The sequence below is a fragment of the Rana temporaria genome, chromosome 5 (genome assembly GCF_905171775.1).
Source record: "Rana temporaria chromosome 5, aRanTem1.1, whole genome shotgun sequence".
Classification (NCBI taxonomy): domain Eukaryota; kingdom Metazoa; phylum Chordata; class Amphibia; order Anura; family Ranidae; genus Rana; species Rana temporaria.
Genome location: NC_053493.1, coordinates 295,382,528 through 295,404,139, shown reverse-complemented (window position 1 = coordinate 295,404,139; position 21,612 = coordinate 295,382,528). Strand labels below are relative to the sequence as shown.

General features: G+C 38.2%; 1 protein-coding gene across 20 annotated transcripts in view; it reads right to left on the bottom strand.

The window, feature by feature from the left end:
- The window catches only part of EPB41L3 (erythrocyte membrane protein band 4.1 like 3), a 323,029-nt gene that overhangs the window by 37,334 nt on the left and 264,083 nt on the right, over nucleotides 1-21,612 (bottom strand). For 7 of the 20 annotated variants that reach the window (XM_040354005.1, XM_040354001.1, XM_040353998.1 and 4 more), the window contains 8 exons: nucleotides 19,888-19,941; nucleotides 17,226-17,261; nucleotides 17,016-17,081; nucleotides 15,942-16,133; nucleotides 12,963-13,037; nucleotides 5,503-5,604; nucleotides 4,048-4,767; nucleotides 69-191 (listed from right to left, as the gene is read on the bottom strand). In XM_040354005.1, the coding sequence (XP_040209939.1) occupies nucleotides 69-191; nucleotides 4,048-4,767; nucleotides 5,503-5,604; nucleotides 12,963-13,037; nucleotides 15,942-16,133; nucleotides 17,016-17,081; nucleotides 17,226-17,261; nucleotides 19,888-19,941 (1,368 nt within the window). The remainder of the gene's footprint in view (nucleotides 1-68; nucleotides 192-4,047; nucleotides 4,768-5,502; nucleotides 5,605-12,962; nucleotides 13,038-15,941; nucleotides 16,134-17,015; nucleotides 17,082-17,225; nucleotides 17,262-19,887; nucleotides 19,942-21,612) is intronic. The other 13 variants (XM_040354000.1, XM_040354008.1, XM_040354014.1 and 10 more) reach the window with 10 other exon arrangements.

The window sequence follows — 21,612 nt, the reverse complement described above, 5'->3', positions numbered from 1 at the left end:
AAATATCATGCATGTATTACTATCATAAGTTCTAGTAAGCTAGAAAGCACATCAAATCAAGCAGCCACCTGAGCCCAGTTTTGTGAAGCAGTTGTAACCTCTCCTATGAACTCAGATGGCTTTCTTGAAGACTCTAATAAACTGTAGATATCAGAACCATCCATGAGTTTTTCACCAGAAGACTGTTTGGTCTAAACAGACAAAGAAATGAAAAGTCATTGAAAGGACAGAGACATACAAAAGAGAGAAACAGAGGGACAGACAGTCATAAAATGAATAACAGACAAAAGCATGAGGAGTGGTAACTATAGTAAAAGAGAAACATATTTCACTATAGAGGGCCACTAAACCTAAAACACAAATTGGCTTCAAAAATAAATAAATATGAGAGGTTCAAAATGTAAGGTTCTTCATTTAAGACCATGGATAAAACTAAAAAGTACCCTTCCTTTGCAGAGATGTAATGCTTTAAGGTCCAACTGCAGATTCTCTATACACTTTGTAAATATGCATGTGCATAAGAGAAGAGCAAACAAGCAGTTTATGATACAGGAAGTCACATAATCAGAGCAATCTCAGAGAACCCAAAAGAGCTTTATGTGAATCAGGAAAATGAAGAAGGAAGAGCGGTTGTGAGCTTTGTGTATAAGACACTGGAGAGAGAACAGCAGTGGTAGCGAACAACAGGTCAGGAAGGCAAGCCAGGATTAGGCGAAGGCAGGGAGTGGATGGAAGACTGGATAGTGCAGATTGTGGTTAACATTTTTTTATTTGTTTATGTACTATGAAGAAAGGACTTGAAGGATGTTAGATTGGATGTTAGGACTACATCACAATAATAAGACAAACCAGTAGGGTATTGTTACTTTAATGACATATCTGCAACTGTAGAATTCTAGGTAAACTGGCAGGGCTCTCATTTTACATTCATGAAAATATACAATATGTAAATGTTCCTAAAATTATACACAATTTGAGTGTGACCTACAGTTTTACTATTGGCCAAGGAATCAATATTATTACAATAATATCAAGTTCTGATAAGCATTTGGAACCTTTATGCACAGCTAATCTACTAATTACAAATTTATCTTTTACGTTAAGCCAACTTGTTTTTATAGAAACAAAGTAAAGTGCACCAATCCAACCCTCCAAGTGCTCCACTCATGCTGAAATCAGATGCTGGTTTGGAGTCCATCATGCCTCCACACAGCTTGGTATAATCTAAAGAAAACTTAACGTCTTCACAGACAAAACTCTAATCAGCAAACAATGTTCAGGTCCCAGGACCACTCCTTTTTAAAATGTTTCACCCAATTAGCTTAATCATAGATAGTCATGATTAAGCCTCTCAGGTGAAATATGTCAGAGAGATGGCCCTGGGGACAACACCATGTGCTAAAGCTTTTTGCTGATTAAAGTTTTGCCTGTGAAGAGACTATTGGTGTGCAACTTTTCCTTTGGATAATAAGCCAACTTGCGTTTTAGATTTACTGAGCCCTCTAAGAAAGCCATCTCTCCAACGATTGCTGAACTAAGATTATCAGCATATCATAGTTTGTCATAGCTGGATTACCATAGTGAGATGAAAGCTGGAGAGTCAAATTATAAATAAAAAAAAACAATATAGAAGAAGGACACGGAGCTCCCCAACTCCTCTGATAAGCTAGAGAAAGAAAGACCTGAAAGCCAGCTTTGGAGAGTCAGGTCTTGATTTAATAACCAAGAGGAAAAAGACAAAACTGATAGACATGAGATAAATTACAACAGAAAAACAATAAATATTAATACATTAAATGCACAACACAATAGGATATCGGGGAAAGAAGCCATGAAGGTTAAAGGACATGGCAAAAAGTAAGAAAATAAAACTGGCACACATTTATAATGCTTGTAAGAAAGCAGAGGCCCTATTCAACAGCCCAAAGTAATGAAAATTAATTGAGATGGACAGAGGAAGCTTCAATAAAATGTTAATGTGCTACTTAAAGTTGAAGCTTTATATGATACAAATTACATAAAATTTAAGTACGGCTACCTATAAAAATTAGGCATAATCCATACATTTTTTTTGGAAGGTCTAACTTATCTTAAGGAGTATGGAAAACACAACTATATAATTTCACCACAAGTGCTTATTCTCCAACTGCTACAAATCATTCTAAATAGAAGTATTATTTTTCTCAAGTAAAAAAGGCTTGCCAATTATTGTGAATTAATAAGCCCCATCTCTTTAAACCTGGCAACTCACAACCAACACCATTAATGATATACAGAATTTTATCTGTGGTTTTCAAGGTAATTTCACATACCATAACCCTTTTTAGACACCACAGGAACTATCTGGGCATTCTAAAGAGCTCTGCTGCTTCCCTGATTATGTGAGGTATGTGATGTGATAGCACACTGCTATACTATAGAGCTATGGTGTTCTGTCACAATCTACAATATAAATTTTGCTTCCATGCGGGAAGGAAGATGCTGAGCGTGCAGTGTCTTGCAGAATGGGCAAGCACATGTAAAACTTTCTGGCCTACGATATGAAGTGCAAGACTGCGTATGACCCCACACTAGCCAGTGAGAAGTCAGCTTTCAGAAACTTTGCATGATTAAATTAATAGCAGTATTCGAATATTGCACTGGGTTAGTCATCAATTATTGCAGGAAGTTTAGCGTTTGAGTGATACCCCTTATTAGCTAAAAAAATTGCAAGCTTTAAGGATGCCTTTGAGCATTTTTCCTGCTTTATACATATCAAAATATGTTCCGAAAACAAAAAATGTACACACAAAATTACGAGAAGGAGCAATAAAATACACATAAAGCAAAAAGTTGTGTTTATTTTTAATATTAACATTTTTCCTTGTTACTTTATGTATATGTGAGTTTCAGAATTATTTTTAGAGTTGTATAAAGCCTGAAGAAGTCATTTCAGGCATCCAGCATGCATTTATCTTTTATACCTTGAGTTGTCTAATAAAGCATATCACTCAGTGAAAAACTACAGCCAAAAATATCAAGTTGAGAATAAATAGCCCATTAAAAGATACCATTAAAAAAAACAAAAAAACTGCTTTGGTTTTAATCTAGAGTGCTTCTCTGCAGTACGTTTATGCAACATGAAACTTTTAGTTTCATGGGCAGCATCATTTAACCTACTTCCTCTAAACTCAGGCTGTCCTGGATCTGCCCCAGCATGTGACTGGAGAGTACAATAAGAAGCAGCACAGTGATCAGGTCATCTGTCTGTCATTCTGCTGTCTGGTCCCATCAGCATGTTCCTTCACATCACATGAACAGATTTGGCTCCTTCTGCTACTACTTCTTGTCGTCAAGCCCTGCTAACTAAGCAGCTGATGCTAGGTTAAGTTCAGAAACTTACTCATATTCAGAAAATAAACTTACTGATGCATGCATGACTATAGAGCTGCATTCACTCATGTGTTCTATATCTGCCTGAATTAGAGCTTTAATCTTCAAGTTTTCTACATGGTCAGATTATTTGTCAGCTTCTTTTCCGTCGCCATTACTCACTAGTATATGACAATGAGCAATATTTTGCACCAATACTGGGCAACTAAATAAGAAATCAACTTTCTTGACCACATCAAGCTGCAGAAAGCAAGTTTCTAAGTAGCTGGTTATAAGATGCTGAAAACTATTGCTCTTTGCACTATGATTACATAAGCCCAAAAGTTTTTCACAGATATATTTAATGCCCTTTTTTAAATGCATACATTTTTAGGAGACCCTGTTGAATAGAGCCAATAAGCTGTTAGATCTGGGAAAATGCTGGCTTAAGCACACTTTTATTGATTTGGCAAGCAGTTACATTAATATATTTTCAGTCATGGTATTTTTTTATGTTTGGTTATAAAAGCTTGCAATGCTTGCTAAGGCTGCAGTGCCCATAATAAAAACGGATAAATAAAAGTTGGTTGCCAACACAAAGTTAAGCTGAAAGTGAACAGAGGGGAACTGTGAAGCAGGGGGATGTCTGCAATTCATGCTTTTAATTGTGAGAATGGGGTCATTGCCACTTGTTACCACCACTTTGGATGCAGACGATTCGGTGACATAGTGAGCAGTAGCAATTGTAAATGGTTGATCTCTTGTATATCGCCATTCCGAGAGCTTCTTATCCTTCCATCCAGGACCCTCTGTCTTACTGATTGCATAATCTGGAAATTCTGCCCTTTTCTCTGTGATCACCGTTTCTACCATCTTCATAGAGGTGTCCGACTCCTGGACTTTTTTCAGCATCTCTTCTATTGGACTAGCAAGTTGGGAGTCTGACTCTTTAATGGGAGTCAGGGTCTCTGACATTCTCCTTTTAACGGTAGGGGCCTCAGAAGTTTTTCTACCTTTATCATCGCTAACTGTTTCCACAATCTCATACTTTCCAGCCACAGGAATTATTTTCACAGTTTCAGAAATGTCCTTTTCCAGCTTCTGTCTGACTTCAAATGTTGAGGGCTGTGATAACTTTTCACCTTCTTTACCTTTACTCGTCATTGTTAAAATTTTTCCAGACACTGCGTCATAGGATTTCCCCAACGTGTACATTTTCTGCCTGTTTTCTTCTTCTTGAGCTCTAATTTCCATTTTCAAGGCATCCAGGCTCTGGGTTTCAATATTGCTGGTCTTAAAGGTTTCAACCGGTTTGTCACTGCTCACAGTTGTCACCTTGTAAGTGATCATGGTTTTTGTTTCACCATCAACAATTTTAGTGGGTACTTTGTCTATAATAACCCAATCGTCTGTGCCCTATATGAGATATAAAATCTAAATTAGCATTTTTTTGTCCTTATTGTAGGGCTCTATATTTGAATAGCGTATATCTAGGCTTTCCAATGGTAATCTACATATCTAGCTTTATATATAAAAGCATAGGGAAAGATCGTGTGGGTATCCTTCATGGCAACCAATATGATTAATCCTGGAATTTAATCTGATACAGTCTGAAAAATTAAGAGTCTAGTAGGCTGCTATGGACAATACTTACACCCTTTCTTAAAGTTTTACTACAACTTAAATATAAGGATTGGTAAAAAGTCCTAGTTTACAAAGGACTATTTCAGTGTGGCATAACCTCTTTTAAGGGGTGGCCATAGACTGGTAGATGCGTGCCCCCCCCCCCCCCAAGAATGGATGGAGGCACCTCTGCTCTTCCTGCAATTACACATGTTGTGACTCTCCTTCCAAAATAGAAAGCCCACATGCAGCCAGTTCTTCCTTTCGTCTTCTTAAGGATAGGCTCAGTCAAAAAGAGATTTACCAACAGGCAGGAAGGCTAGAACAGCCATGAATGGTCTGATCCTCACCCAAGTACCACACAAGGCGCTTTATAGCCTCCCTTATCACAGAAGTCTTTAAAAAAATTCCCACAATATGAATCATTCTTTTTATACCTCATATAGTCTGTCTCAATTACTTAATGCTATGAGGCCCCAATATTTACATTGGTGGATTTTTTTGTAATTCAAACAAATAGAAAATAACCTCTGGGGATGAAGGGATAGTTTTCTGCATAATGATTTTCTGAGAAGTAGCCACAGGGCTGGTGGCTCGGGCTTCCCGAAGTTTCTTCACTATGTCCCCTGGCTAGCGGAAGAAAAACCAATAAGAATCCAAAAATGAGTGCATTTACTTGAATTCATAAGACAGCAGTTTGTTTAGTGTTACTGCAAGAAATATGTTAACAGACAGATCTTGGAAAACATTAATTCGAGCTTATGACTCAAATACCCAAGCAAAGCATTCTGGCAGCAAGTCAAATATTTTTCACAACAGTCCCATCAATTCATTTGTAACCAATAATACATACACACACACACACACACACATACATACTATATCCACAGTCCCCAAAATGGGTTCAGCAATTTAGTAGCTAGAGAGCAAAAAATAATACATTTTTTTAAACCAATTTGTTAGATTTTTGTTATTGCAAGATAAAAAATAAAAAATAAACATGTATGTGTAATATATACATACATACATACATACATATACATACATCCATACACACACACTAAGTAATCCATAATCGCCGTCACGCTGCACACTATGCAGAACACACACTAGAAGTCTACAGCTGTCTTGTAAATGCAATGTCTAGGCTTCTCTTAGGGAAGTAGGGGCTGCCTCTTGGTTGGCGAACTCTTAGTTTGCATGCGGCTATATATATATATAGTTAAACAGTAACTACACTTTTGTGGAGAAAATAACATCTCCCTCTGGGTGATCTATGTACATTGCAAGGAGTTTAACAAACATTGCAGATTCCTACCTTTTGTTATTCTGAAGAAATCCCTGTGTGTTCCTCGGTGTCCATGTCGGAAAGTGAGTCTAATGGGAGTGGTTTCATAATTATCAATCAGCTGCAGGGCACTAATGAGGAAAGCTGCTGGGCCTGCAGCCCTTTAGACGTGTTCCTATTGGGAGTATCTCACCAAAAATGAGATTTTTTTACAGTAGATGCCTTAAATCTGACATGCAACTTAGTGCAGACCCCTGGGAAAATTGGTGGGCCAATCACACAAGCAGGACATTATGTTTCCGGGGGTGTTCTGTACACATTCTGCATACAGAACACCTCCAAATAGCCATATTGCATTTTCAGAAAATTACAGAGCTGCAGATTGGTAAGGTAATTTGTATTTAGCATTCAATTACAATAGGACTTGTGTATACGCTATATTCGTTTCTTTATTTGCCATTGTAAAGTAAAGTAAAGTAAAGTAAAGGGAAAGCTCCCTAGTGGCACACAGACAGTGAAAAAATAACCTGACAGGGATTTAACCCTTCCCTACTTTATTCAAAACTGAAACAAGTTTTGGCTATAGATATACTAAGGCCTGGATTCACATACATCGGCGCATATTTATGCCAGTGTAGCTTATCGAATATACGCTATGCCGACGCAGCACAGAGAGGCCAGTATTCACAAAGCACTTGCTCCCACTCGCTCAAATCTACGCTGGGTTTCCTTGGCGTAAGCCGGTGGAGGTGGGCGTGAGCCATGCTAATGAGGAGTGACCCCATGCAAATGATGGGCCAAGCGCCATAGAAGTACTTAAAACGAACAGCGCATGCGCCGTCCCGTGGCCGCATCCCAGTGCGCATGCTCAGAATCACGTCGAAACAACTGCCTAACATACGTCGAATCACTGCCTACGACGTGAACGTAACCTACGCCTAGCCATATTCACGTACTACGTAAACGACGTAAAATACGACGGCTGTGTTCCCTGGTCCATACCTTTGCAAGAGTTGCGCCTCCTATATGGGGAATAACTTTACGCCGGACGTACGACTTACGCAAACCGCATATATTATGCGCTGGGCGCAAGTACGTTCGAGAATCGACGTATCTCCCTCATTTCCATATTTGAATAGGAAATCAATGGGAGCGCCCCTTGCGGCCAGCGTAAATATGCGCCCACGAAACGCTGGCGTAGGAAAGTTACGTCGGTCGGATGAAGCCTATTTTCAGGCGTATCTTGGTTTCAGAGTCCGGCGCATAGATACGATGGCGCATATTTGCACTTACGCAGCGTATCTGTAGTCGGCGTAAGTGCTTTGTGAATCCGGGCCTAAGTTTGCACACAGGTGATAAGCAGATGATATCACGGTTGCCCTTGCTTATATTTATTGAATTTCACAAAACAGCATAAATTTCTTCCCAAAATGTCAGATGTGCTAGCAAATTCTTTTCCAAGTGGTCTTGTCTTCCCTATATAGAAGGCTCTGCATTTTTTCTGCTCTGCAACTAAGAGTTGCTTCCGCCTACCACACCTTCTTAAAGGAGTTGTAAAGGAAAATTATTTTTTTGCTGAAATGACTGTTTACAGGGTAGAGAGACATAATAGTTAACGGATTCCTTTTAAAAAGGATTAAAAATAGATACAAATCAATCATATAATGTACCTGTAGTTTCAGTTTCGTTTATGCATGCTTTTTCATGCTTCTGTGAAGTACAGAGACACAGAGCCAATAGAGGGCAGTGATGGTTTGTAAAACTAAAGTGATTGGTTCTGAGGGGTTTAAGACACAGTAATCACACCTCCTTGATTAGTGCCACAGAGAGAAAGCTCCCATGACTTTTTTCATCAGGAAACAGACTGTTCAGAACAGAGAAGGATTACAGCAACATCATAGCAAAAACGAACAATGAGGACATGAAAAACAGGACTGCAGTAAGGTAAAGGAAGCTATTTAGCTAGAAAAAAAAATCCTTTAGTGACCCTTTAAGCCACATGGACAGAACATAACTCAGCATCCCTGGTGCCCCCTGCTTTTCTCCAGAGTGAAGGTTTCCATGTCCCAGGAGGAAATAGTCTTGTGTGGAGGGGAGCTCATTATGGTCCATCATTTTAGGAAAATTCAATTTTTCCTATTTTATATATATTAAAGGGGTACTTTTTTATGTTTTGTATGATACGGTTTTCATTCAAATAAACTTTTGATTAAAATGTTTGATGTTTGCCAGAATTTTTTGACTTTGTTAGCTTGTGTTGTTAATACTAACTGTTCTTAGTCTTTTAAAGAAACTTCTGCCCATTTAGCTGGGTGTATTGTTATCCTTTGTGCACCCTTAAAGAATTTAGAAATGTTTCATGTTTACCAAGTGACTGTATATTGGTGTAGTTTAACCACTTGACCTCCGGAAGATTTACCTCCCTTCATGACCAGGCCATTTTTTGTTATAGGCAAAAATCTAGCACATTCCCGCTGACATGACGGAGCTCTGCCTTGTTTACATATGCAGAGCTCCATCCAGCCTGTCTCCTCACTAATCAGCGGGTACCGGAAGACATCCATTGGCTGACACCTGCTGATCAGCGTCTGCTGTGTTTAAGCACCACAGAAACAGTGTGTGCCTCCTACCCGGAAGTTCAGACTCACGTATACATACAATAATTCTGCACAGAACAGCCACCCTGAAGCAGTAAATCTGCTATAGGGCAGTTGGCAAGCAGTTAACTGGCTATTTATTGTTAGTTGTCTTTCTTCCTGATGATGCAAATGCTGTTCCATAAAATTTATTTAATATAAACAAGAGCAAACTATATACAGTATCTCACAAAAGTGAGTACGCCCCCCACATTTTTGTAAATATTTTATTCTATCTTTTCATGTGACAAAACTAAAGTAATGACACTTTGCTACAATGTAAAGTAGTGAGTGTACAGCTTGTATAACTGTAATTTTGCTGTCCCTTCAAAATAACAACACACAGCCATTATTGTCTAAACCGCTGGGAGCAAAAGTGATTACACCCCTAAGGGAAAATGTCCTAATTGGGCCAAAAGTGTCAATATTTTGTGTGGCCGCCATTATTTTCCAGCACTAGCTCAACCATCTTGGGCATGGAGTTTACCAGAACTTCACAGGTTGCCACTGGAGTCCTCTTCCACTCCTCCATGACGACATCACAGAGCTGGTGGATGTTAGAGACCTTGCGCACATCCACCTTCTATTTGAGGATGCCCCACAGATGCTCGATAGGGTTTAGGTCTGGAAACATGCTTGGCTAGTCCATCACCTTTACCCTCAGATTCTTTAGCAAGGTAGTGGTCATCTTGGAGGTGTGTTTGGTGTCGTTATGTTGGAATACTGCCCCAGTCTCCAAAGAGAGCGGATCATGCTCTGCTCAAGCATGTCACAGTACATGTTGACACATGGTTCCCTCAATGAACCGTGCTGGCAGCACTCGTGCAGCCCCAGTCCATGACACTCCCACCACCATACTTGATTGTAGGCAAGACATACTTGTCTGAACCAAATAACCCCCCCCCCCCCACCCCTTCAACCTCTACAGCAATGATGGAAAAGAAAATTTTGCGCCACTAATTAATAACATTCAAGTCCATTTTGAACAACACAAATAAATGAATAAAAAAGTGAATAAAAAAGTCCAAAAATTAATGGAGTTCTTGTGACAAACAACACCCAGTGCACCGATATTGATAGTGAGCCACCACCACACGGACAGAGGCTTACCAGATGGTAGGTAAATGTAAGCGTTGTAATACAATCCACAGCAGGATATCCAGATAGCATGAACACACACAGGTTGGGATCAGGGATACAGCTCATCCACGGAGGGATGCGGTTGGATCAGCACAGACAAAAACCTCTAAGACCTTTCCAGGGAACTCAGCAGCATATCATGTAAAAAGGAAAGCCGCACATGGTGTAATACGTCCAACGTAGTTTATTTAAAACAGATTAAAATCTACTTACATCCATAAAATGTAATAGCAGCATAAAAGAGATGCCGGCCGGCATGAATAGGAGCCCTTCCTCCTCGTAAACACGCGATGACGTCACTGCACGCCGTACCCAGACGCGTTTCGTTATACAATAACTTTTTCAATGGGATGGGCTCTGCAGTGATGCATCGCATTAAATAGCCAGGCCTCGCTTTGATCGCCAGGAACCGGAAGTGGCGAAAACGCCATTTTGGAAATGGGAAGCTGTATTGTAACAGCGATTGAGACTGGAGGTCTCATGGTGGCAGCAGGGAAAAATGTATCTATACGGAAAAAACATGTGAATATTCCATAGAATTATTTAAATTGCAGGTGTGCATATCAAAAAATAAAAATAAATCTTAATGTGACTTGTCACAAATAACATTAAAAATTTAGTGCGGCCAAAAATGTAAATATATGTCTGTGACGATAACAGACAAGAGGCAGTCACTCCCCCTTCTGGAAAAAGGGGGAATCACATGCCATAAACATCTAATTCGATGGATAATGAGCCTTTATTCAAAAAAAAGGAAATATTTATATCAAAACATTTACAGTGATCCAAAGGCCTAATTAATACGCCTAGGATATAAAAAGTGAATAAGTTTTTATATCCTAGGCGTATTAATTAGGCCTTTGGATCACTGTAAATGTTTTGATATAAATATTTCCTTTTTTTTGAATAAAGGCTCATTATCCATCGAATTAGATGTTTATGGCATGTGATTCCCCCTTTTTCCAGAAGGGGGAGTGACTGCCTCTTTGTCTGTTATCGTCACAGACATATATTTACATTTTTGGCCGCACTAAATTTTTAATGTTATTTGTGACAAGTCACATTAAGATTTATTTTTATTTTTTGATATGCACACCTGCAATTTAAATAATTCTATGGAATATTCACATGTTTTTTCCGTATAGATACATTTTTCCCTGCTGCCACCATGAGACCTCCAGTCTCAATCGCTGTTACAATACAGCTTCCCATTTCCAAAATGGCGTTTTCGCCACTTCCGGTTCCTGGCGATCAAAGCGAGGCCTGGCTATTTAATGCGATGCATCACTGCAGAGCCCATCCCATTGAAAAAGTTATTGTATAACGAAACGCGTCTGGGTACGGCGTGCAGTGACGTCATCGCGTGTTTACGAGGAGGAAGGGCTCCTATTCATGCCGGCCGGCATCTCTTTTATGCTGCTATTACATTTTATGGATGTAAGTAGATTTTAATCTGTTTTAAATAAACTACGTTGGACGTATTACACCATGTGCGGCTTTCCTTTTTACATGATATGCTGCTGAGTTCCCTGGAAAGGTCTTAGAGGTTTTTGTCTGTGCTGATCCAACCGCATCCCTCCGTGGATGAGCTGTATCCCTGATCCCAACCTGTGTGTGTTCATGCTATCTGGATATCCTGCTGTGGATTGTATTACAACGCTTACATTTACCTACCATCTGGTAAGCCTCTGTCCGTGTGGTGGTGGCTCACTATCAATATCGGTGCACTGGGTGTTGTTTGTCACAAGAACTCCATTAATTTTTGGACTTTTTTATTCACTTTTTTATTCATTTATTTGTGTTGTTCAAAATGGACTTGAATGTTATTAATTAGTGGCGCAAAATTTTCTTTTCCATATATACTGGTGCTTTGTCACGTTTTTTGCTGCCTTTTCACATATTTATTTATTTTGTTTACAATTGGTGTGGTTAGCGCGATTTTTCTTTTTCCATCTACAGCAATGATGGCAGCACTCATACGTCCATTTCCCAAAGACAACCTCTGGATATGATGCTGAGCACGTGCACTCAAATTTTTTGGTTGACCATGGCGAGGCCTGTTCTGAGTGGAACCTGTCTTGTAAAATAACTGCATGGTCTTGGCCACCATGCTTTAGCTTAGTTTTCAGGGTTTTGGCAATCTTCTTACAGCCTAGGCCACCTTTATGTAGAGCAACAATTATTTTTTTCAGATCCTCAGAGTTCTTTTCCATGAGGTGTCATGTTGAACTTCCAGTGACCAGTATGAGAGAGTGAGAACGATGACACCAAATTTAACATACCTGCTCCCTATTCACACATGCGACCTTTTAACACTGAGTCACATGACACCGGGGAGGGAAAATAGCTAATTGGGCCCAATTTGGACATTTTAACTTGGAGGTGTACTCAATTTTGTTGCCAGCAGTTTAGACATTAATGGCTGTGAGCTGGGTTATTTTGAGGGGACAGCAAATTGACACTGTTATACAAGCTGTACATTCACTACTTTACAATGTAGCAAAGGGTCATTTCTTCAGTGCTGTCACATGGAAAGATATAGTAAAATATTTACAACAATATGAGGGGTGTACTCACTTTTGTCAGCTACTGTAATTGGGTACACCAATGATAAAAGGTTGCATTATTTGGACTTTTTTTAATAGTTCTCAGCTCTGAATATGTAAATTATAATAACCAACTTAAAATGAATACCAACATCAGATACATACTGTAAATAAGCATGCTTGCAAGACATAATATAACATTTTTGTGTGCCCCTTGGGGAAAAGAAAGGTCATTTGAATAAAGGTATACATTTCTACTTATTGTCTTTTGCCAGAATTAGTCAGGACACTCAGATCTACAGCATAGTGTACACAGGGGTTAAAATGGGTACGGTTAAAGTGACATTTAATCATGCTATACACTGCAGCATTACTGACCTGAGATTCTAACATTGAGTAGCTTGTCCTTTCCAAAGAAATACGTCTTTCTTCTTTTTCTCTTTCTTCTTTGGTCTGTTGAAGAGAAACATAGCAGTCAGGCTAAATTATCATTGCTATAATTTATCCCACTCCTTTATATAGCCGGAAAAAATTAATTACTCATCTCATTAGCTGCAGGGTCAGAATATGTGGGAAACTGCAGAAATGTACTTGGGTATTTAACCTTGTAAAACACTGAGTACTCAGAGTGAAAAGGCACACATTAAGGCTTCAAGATGTTATGGAACAATGACTGATTAATGCCTTCAAGTCATAACCTATTCTATATTTCTCATATTTTGTCTTTTCGAGGTAAAGCAGGGGTCAAAGGCGTTGGTATATTTAAAGTATTGGTAAAATGCCTTGTGGGATTATCTCAACAAACTGTACTTAAAAGGATGCAGTTTTAGAAGGTAAGAAAATACATTTTTAATGGTTAGCAAATTATTCATTTTAGATTTATTCCCTGCTTTAAAGCGTAATTTTGGACAGGCTATGGACAGTTGCATATTCTTAAAGCAGAGTTCCACCCACTTTTTCAACTAGGTCTTAAAAGGAAAGACTACCCCTCCACCCCTCGTTTTTGGGCAATGATTTATTTATTTATTTGCCTTTTCCTTCCTACCTTTATTGAAGTACATAATGTACTTCTGCCCCAGCCTCGCTGCAGCCAGGGTGTCATTTCCTGCTGCTTTCTAGGACCTGTGTGTGTCCGAGAAGATGACGGAGCCATTCAGAAAGTGCCACGCGACTCGTGCATGTGCAGTAGGAAACCGGCAGTGAAGCCTAAAGGCTCCATTGCCGGTTTCCCTTAGTTAGAATTGCGGCGGCTGCATTTGATCCGATGGACAGATCGGCCTCAGGGGGGCGTTTTTGCGGGCTCCTGGACAGGTACGTATCCTTATTAAGTGTTTGTAGCGGCTGACTTAGAAAAACAATTTGGGCTGCTGGAACACCGCTTTAAGTTCCAAAACAGGCACTGACATCTTTCTCTGAAGGCAAAACATTTTTTTCCATTTGGATAGAGTAAGGGTAAGTTATAATCCCCATCAGATTTATATTTTTTGCCATATAAAAAAAATGCCACAGATTCCTGCCAGGTATGACCTTGTTGTATGGAATGTTTAGGCTGCCTTTGTGGCCATTTGAATAATTGCATTCTTTCTTCACAGTAACTTTATATCTCTGGTTTAAAAGCATCATGCACCTCTGGCAGAAAATACTGGTCAACATTTAAATGATCCAATTTACTGTGATTGATAGCTGTAACTACAATAAGCATTATTCCCACACAGAGAATATAACTCTTTATTGCTACCAGATTTCCACCTATTCAACACTTAACTAATCTGTGCAAAAATGGATGGAGTAGTAAGAATTTATTTATTGGTTTATAAAATGCATAATCCCATGCCTTGGCTGAGAAATCCCATTCCAACGGTCAATAAGGTATGGGCACCATGTATACATCTATTTCTACCTATCACCTTTTTGCCCTCTACCACCTAAGTTCACAATACTTAAAAGACCACTCTGTCTGTTAATCTACTAATTGACTGGTCTACATTCTTCTGGGAAGACGCCTACCCCTTATGGTAGACCTCAGTTGGGTACCCTTTCCTTAATTTCCCCCTCCCCATCCTTTTTATTCCCATCTTTACATTCTCCCTCATTTTTTTTCTTTTTTGTGGTGCTTTTCACTTTCCCCTCTTTTTTGTGAGCTTTGCCCCGTATATTATGTTACTAACTGCTCTATTCCTATGAAACCATTGGTCTTACTGATAAGAGTGTGAGCTTCCTCAATAAGAAGGAGCAGGAAGAGCGTTGCTGTATGGAATATGGGACTCTTTTACCTTGGCCCCTCTGAACACCTGTGTATTTCATTCCCTGGGGTCTTCTCACCCATACACTTTTTGCCCCCCCCACAGGCGACTTGTCACCCATCTATTTGCAGAGTATTATTTCTGACCCATTATCTGCAGATGATTATTTCTATTGAGACACACACTTTATTACTAAGGCATTAGTGTGGGCCTGTTTATCAGTCTTTACCTATGGTAGATCTGATGGCTATGATTTTCATCCCTGTAAGTGTATTGAACGCTTCAATTTTTCCCTGTAAGCGTAAATATTTAAGGTTAAAGTGGTATTCAAGTCATAAGAACATGAAGCCAGCACAAGAGGGACACAGAGTCACTGTTAGTGACCACTGTGGAGGAGGACAGGCATGGCTTCTGCTTTGCGTTACTCTTTTGCTTACTATCTCTGAATAGCTGCATATAGAGTTGCAGTACAAAGCAGGAGTCATGTTATTTTTATACAATTTTGAAAATAAAAACGACTTCAATGTCACTTTTATAAATATTTTGAAGGGAAAATTTGTTTTTTTTAAATGCCTACAGGGCCGATACTTATGATGTGTATATAATAAAACATGTTTTTATTGTTGCTTTGTGCCATTGCAAATACTCTGTTCTGCATACAAAATCTTTAGCTATAGGTAGACTTTGGAAGTGCCTGCAGAAGTACCTACATTACTACTTTCATCTGAATGTGTATAACAGGGAACTCTCCCCCCCCCCCCACATTCTTTTCTTCTCCAAATAAAGACACTCCTCTGCCCTAACGAGCTTGAAATCTGCCTTTTTGGCTTTGTTGTATACCTTTCGCAATAAACACCAAGGCCTGCCTTCATGTTTCACAGGGTCATGATCCATTTACCAACTTTATTACTATAAAACCAATACTACTTCAAGTAGAAAAAAAAAAATATATATATTTTTTTTCTTACTCTTATACCTCTGCCTCGTAAGTTGAGGTGACAGTACTGGGCACTTGTAGATATAAACCATAACAAAATAAAAAAAATTGCCATTTAGCTGCATAATATGTATATGAAAAGAACTGCCCCCCCTTTCATATGCTGTGTCCACTGACCTCATCAGGCACTAGTGGTTCAATCATAGGAGCTTCTTCTTGTCTGGCAGCAAGTCTCACAGGAGATGTAGAGAGACGTTTCTCCCATTCACCGCCAGCTATAGTGTCTGTTGCTGTTTCCAAGAAGGTTCTTTTCAGCTCACTGATGTTAGTTTGATGTTTCATCATTTCGTCTTGATTCCTATCATATTCCTAGATTGAAATGTCAAATACAAAAACAAAAAGAAAAAAATACTGAAACAACTTTACCACAAAACACCCTTGTCGCTACAATAACAAGCAACTTACGAGATCCTTGAGTATACCTTTAATGTTCCATACAATGGCTTTTATTTAGAACTTTAACACTTTTCAATGCAAAGTGGAAATGTGCAGTCTACTGACAATTATTCTGTCCAATGTAATGAAAGTTCCAGTATCTGCCTATTCACTCAAGGGCAGCCATTTCAAATGTCAACAAGAACCGTACTGCACTTTATTTTTGAAAAAAGACCTACAAAGATTTTCAAGCAGGCTTAAAATGTCTATGTGCAACACTGAGAGTTTTTATCTTAAACAAGCAGTCTTTACTGCTGATATGTAATTCATTAACTATATAAATATCACTAGTAATGAAAACTGGAAGCATTGACTGTAAAATGTGTATAAGAATACATTGTCTGGCAAAGCAGCCATTTGTAGTTGTAGTTGCTTGACATTGCAGCCACTGAAGGGTAACAGTGATAAACAACAATATTAATCAAAAAATAGAAAGGTTAGTATCAGGCTGACCAAGTAGATCGAGCTGTCACCATTGAAAACTTCAAAACAATCTGGTGAAGAGTGAGAAGTCAAGGGGATTTACCACTGTGAAGTGCTGTAAAGTGAACTCTAATAACGAACAATGTTAAAATACTTGGCCAAGTCTTAAAGTAAATAGAACACAACTAATGCACCTCTGTGATTAAAAAAAAATACATAAAATAAAAATCAGGGAACACTGAAAGTCCACTCGGTTCACTAAGAGGTGGGGTCACTTAGTCCATGCTAAAAAATATAACACATGTACATGCAGTGGTATGTACCAATACCAACCTCTAACATAAGATTACTATGTTTGACATATACATTTTCCCCCTTTATTCGCTTAATGAGACTATTCTGAAAAAGTGAAGAGAGGGAACATTAAGATACAAACAAAATGTTGGACAATGATGACTTTTGCACTAATGTTCCAGATACACCAGATGGGCACTTTGCAACACAAAAACAGAACCCATTATGTTCAATTTAACATTTATTTACCCGAGTCTTCACATCTGTATCATCATCTTGATCCGACTGAAAGCATTGTAAAATATCAAATTGTAAAAAAACATTTTAATGTATTTTTAGGGCTTTTACGTCACAGTGGTTACTAATTTTTAGACTAATAATCATTTATCAAGTATTTGGCCTTTTTCACAAAATCAGCCAATTACCTGCAGTACGATGCAATATATAGGCTAATGCACGATTTCCTGTGCTAATATAGTTTTGACAGAATTATTGAATATACAGCATATTCCATGTGTATACAACTTATATCAGCTTAAATGAGCATAGTTAGCATCCAAAATAGATTACCAGCAATTCTGTGGAAAAGCATGACGTTGATTAAAAACAATTTTCTTTTAAATTGCTGCGTGAATGTCTCAGCATTCACTCCAAATTCATGAATAATACCGCAACGTTTGTAATGTGTGAAATGCCAGTTTCTATTTGCTGCCATTCACAGGGTGAAAGATGAGAAAAAAAATGAGTTTACACATCTGTCTATAGTTCAGGTCTCATCAGTCTATATCTGTTTTTTCTTAGATGTTGTTGCAGAGATCAAGCAGAGGTGACAAAAGTATAAAAGCTATAAACAGAACTGATATATATGAATGACATCTGTTTATATCCATTCAGATCCATCTAAATGTAAATGGATGCAGCCTTGTTCCTCTTAGAAAAACAGGTTTGAACAGACGTCCATACACATGCATTGTGATTTAGTCTGGATCCATTTGAAAAACTGACAGATGGATCTAGACTGAACGCCCATGTGAAGTGGCTTAAAAAATTTGGCCAAGAGATAAGATAAGGAGACCTCTGCGCTGTATAAAAAGTGTATAGAAATTCCTATGCTCAACATCGACAGTAATGTTGCAGAGACAGAACTCCATTGTTTACCTTACTTCCATCTCTTCACCATTGTATCAACTCAGTATAGGAGCTTATGCTCTCCAGTAGCAGATTAATTACACAGTCAGTGATGAGCACAGGGATATCTATACACTTTGTACACAGTGCAGAGGTATCCATTATATGTTTTCCTCTTCTGGATAAATGTTTTTAGCCTATAATTTCTATTTTTGTTATTAGTCGAATGTTAACCACTTAAAGACCAAGCCTCTTTCTGAGATTTGGTGTTTACAAGTTAAAAACTGGTTTTTTTTTTGCTAGCGGAGGGCACTGGAGAACGGCGGGAGGGGGGCCCCCTCTTCTGCTGCCGATAAAAGTGATCTTGTGGCAGAGACCACTTTTATCTGAAAGAGGACCACCTGCTGAAGAGGATACCAGGCTTATGGTAGCTAGCTGCTACCATAACAATGGCATTCCTCTTTAGTGCGTATTCCTGCAGCGGGCGGTCCGTAAGTGGTTAATAAACTCTTCTGGTTGAATGTTCTTAAGGTACTTTTCCTCTTAGGAGCAAATGTTAGGGAATGTTACATTTACCCAGTAAAAGGCAACAAATGAAAGGATATTTTTTGGACAGAATGGGGAAAGGTAAATACATAGGTCATGTATATACAAATGTCTGTCTCCAACTAAGGATATTTTTCCTGCTTGTCCTGGTGAAAGAGCAATTTTTATTGGCCAGCACCAGTGCACTGCAAAACATTGATGCGATTCATCCCGAGACTGCTGCAAATAGAAGACGGGGAAGATTGGGGATTTCTAATCCCTTGACAGCTACATCACCTGTGTGGGCGGCACTGACAGTTCATCACCCAGGGTGGCAAGTACAGGGGGGACTGGGTATACAGTGTTAAGTTTACCTTATTCTGGAAAGGGGAACTGACTCTTTAACAACCATTTTTATTTAGTTAGATTTAGTTACCTAAATGTCCCTACTATAGGAAAAAATTTTTTTTGAAGTTTCCTTAGCATAAATATAATAGCCAAGAGGAATCTGTATTTTCTCAAAGAGTAATTAAAGTATCACCTAAATTAAAGCACTATGCAACATCTAATCTTTACCCACCTGGATGCTTAATCGTTAGCCCTAAAATAAGTCCTTTACTCTTTTTATAAATTTGGCATAAATTAATGCCATTCTGTGGATTACTTACCTTGTCTCGGGAACATTGAGCTTGAGCATCAAGATCCTGGCACTAGGATAATCTGTTTTGATGCAGTATATTATAAACCTTCTTTTTCACAAATTGTATCTATGCCTGATATACAGTGCTTGGTCTTCATTTATCAAACTCGGTACAGTGAATGTGCCTGACTTGTCTTGTGCAAACATTTGAAAGCAAAATCTAATTTATGCCTAGCTAAAGAAAGTTTAACTGAAGTGAAAGATAAACTGACATTTTGCCAGTTGTTTTTTTGTTCATCCAACAGGCTGAATAGAGAATTCAGTCTATACATTGGTATATAGGTACATCTTCAGATGCCTAAAAATGTGTGCAATACATTTAATTAAACATTTGGTACAAGTCACAATAAAAATGATTTACTGATGATACAACATATCAAAATGAGAACAGTAGCTTCTCTTTAAATTCTTATCAAGTTTTTCCCCCTTTGTAGGCTTTGTGAAACAATGAAGCAATAAATATATTAAAACGCAGCACTACAGACAAGTTTTCTGTACACACAGTAACCAAATGTCACCCAGTAAAATACATTTCAGCAGAGTGGTCTTTTTACACACCTCTGTGGCGGTCGTTTCACCATCAGCTGCTGTATCCGTCTGTTCACTATCAGTCTATAAAATTTTACATGACGCAGATTCCAAAACGCAAGCGGGAACAAAGAATAAACCCATGTTGTTAGAGAATCACAACATAACCCTCATTACAATAGCCTCTTGTAGATAACAAAAGCCAAGAAAGCAAACATAAGAGAAAAGCAAACCAACACAAACAGAACAGATTCTGAGGAATACTCAAGGCATAAGTTTATAAAAAAGATGAAGTATTTTTGTTTTTGTCTACATAAAACTAGGTCTATGGTTATCAGCAAATATCTACAGGTTTAAGCTGTACTATATACATATACGTATATATTCCCCATATAGTTTGAATCTGGTCTTTAGTATGATTTTTTTTTTTATTCTTTTGGAATGCAATATTTAGATAAAACTACTATAACAGCCTCTTCACTTTCAGCTCCTCATTTATAAAATTGTATTGCCTAGTTGCCTGATTTGTCTGCATTACGAAACAGGCAAAACATATAAAAACTGATATTTTGTTACTTAAAATGAACACTGGAATACTACTATTTACGATTACGTTGTCACATTTGATATGTTACATTGACTTGGAAAGAATTTAAAAACAGGGCAGTTTGAATAAGCTATTACTTTAGGAAGCAGATAAAAAAGGAGACGTTTGTAATCTAAAAAAATTAATATTCTAGTGTTTTTTAAATTAAATGACAAGTCAATTTCACCCAAAATGAATATGTATTTAAGTTGAATGCCATGCAGTGTTAAATGTTTACTAGACTCCAGTGATAAGATTTTCCCACCAGATGGTTTTACGCTCTCCATATAGATCTATAAACAAGAATAAGCAAATCATTTGGGGATTCCAGCTACAAGAAAATTACACAACCCAGCCAGAGGGGTAAAGACTGTACTGCTGGGATAGGTAACCAATGGAATCTCTGAAAGAAATGAAAACACTTGAGTTGTTCAACCACTGCTGCCCATCCAAAATAAAAATATCAGTTTTGGGTGCAGTTGCCTTTTTAAATAACTTATTAGTTACACACGATGTGGGCTACTTTTTGTGAGCTTATTAAGTAGTATCAAAATTAATTTCTTTTAAGTTCATAAGGCACAGCACCCCAGTGATCTTATAATTGGAATTTTCTTGTTTAATATTATTAGCTCATAAAAAAGCTGCCCATATATTGTGCAGGTGGCTGTAAAAAGTTACATGGTAGTGTGTTTCAAGTTTCTACCTTCCCCTTTTGCACTATTCTAGAACAAGCAAGACATGGCTCGTCATGCATACACTACTACTCTGGACTCAAATGACTTACACAACACTTCCGGCTTGGACAATGTGTATAGCCAATGTAATGCAGACATGTCAGACACAGAACATGCATCATGTGATACACAATGGGTAAAAAGGATCAGGCACAAGCTATGACTATCAGGAAAATATGTCTAAGTTGCTAGCTTTAAGAAAATTCTACAATGGTTATATAAAACAAATACAAAATTGTTAAATTTGTTTCTATGGGTAAAACTTATTTTAGACTTGGTAAAAATTGTATATGCTTCAGATGCAAAAGCACCAATATTACTTTATGAAGGTCCCTTAAGGTACCTAGAAACAGGTATTTTCTTTTATGATCTGCATTGGCTTTTACAGCCAAGAGCATGACATCGCTATTGCTCTGCTTTTACGGCTGTGCATTA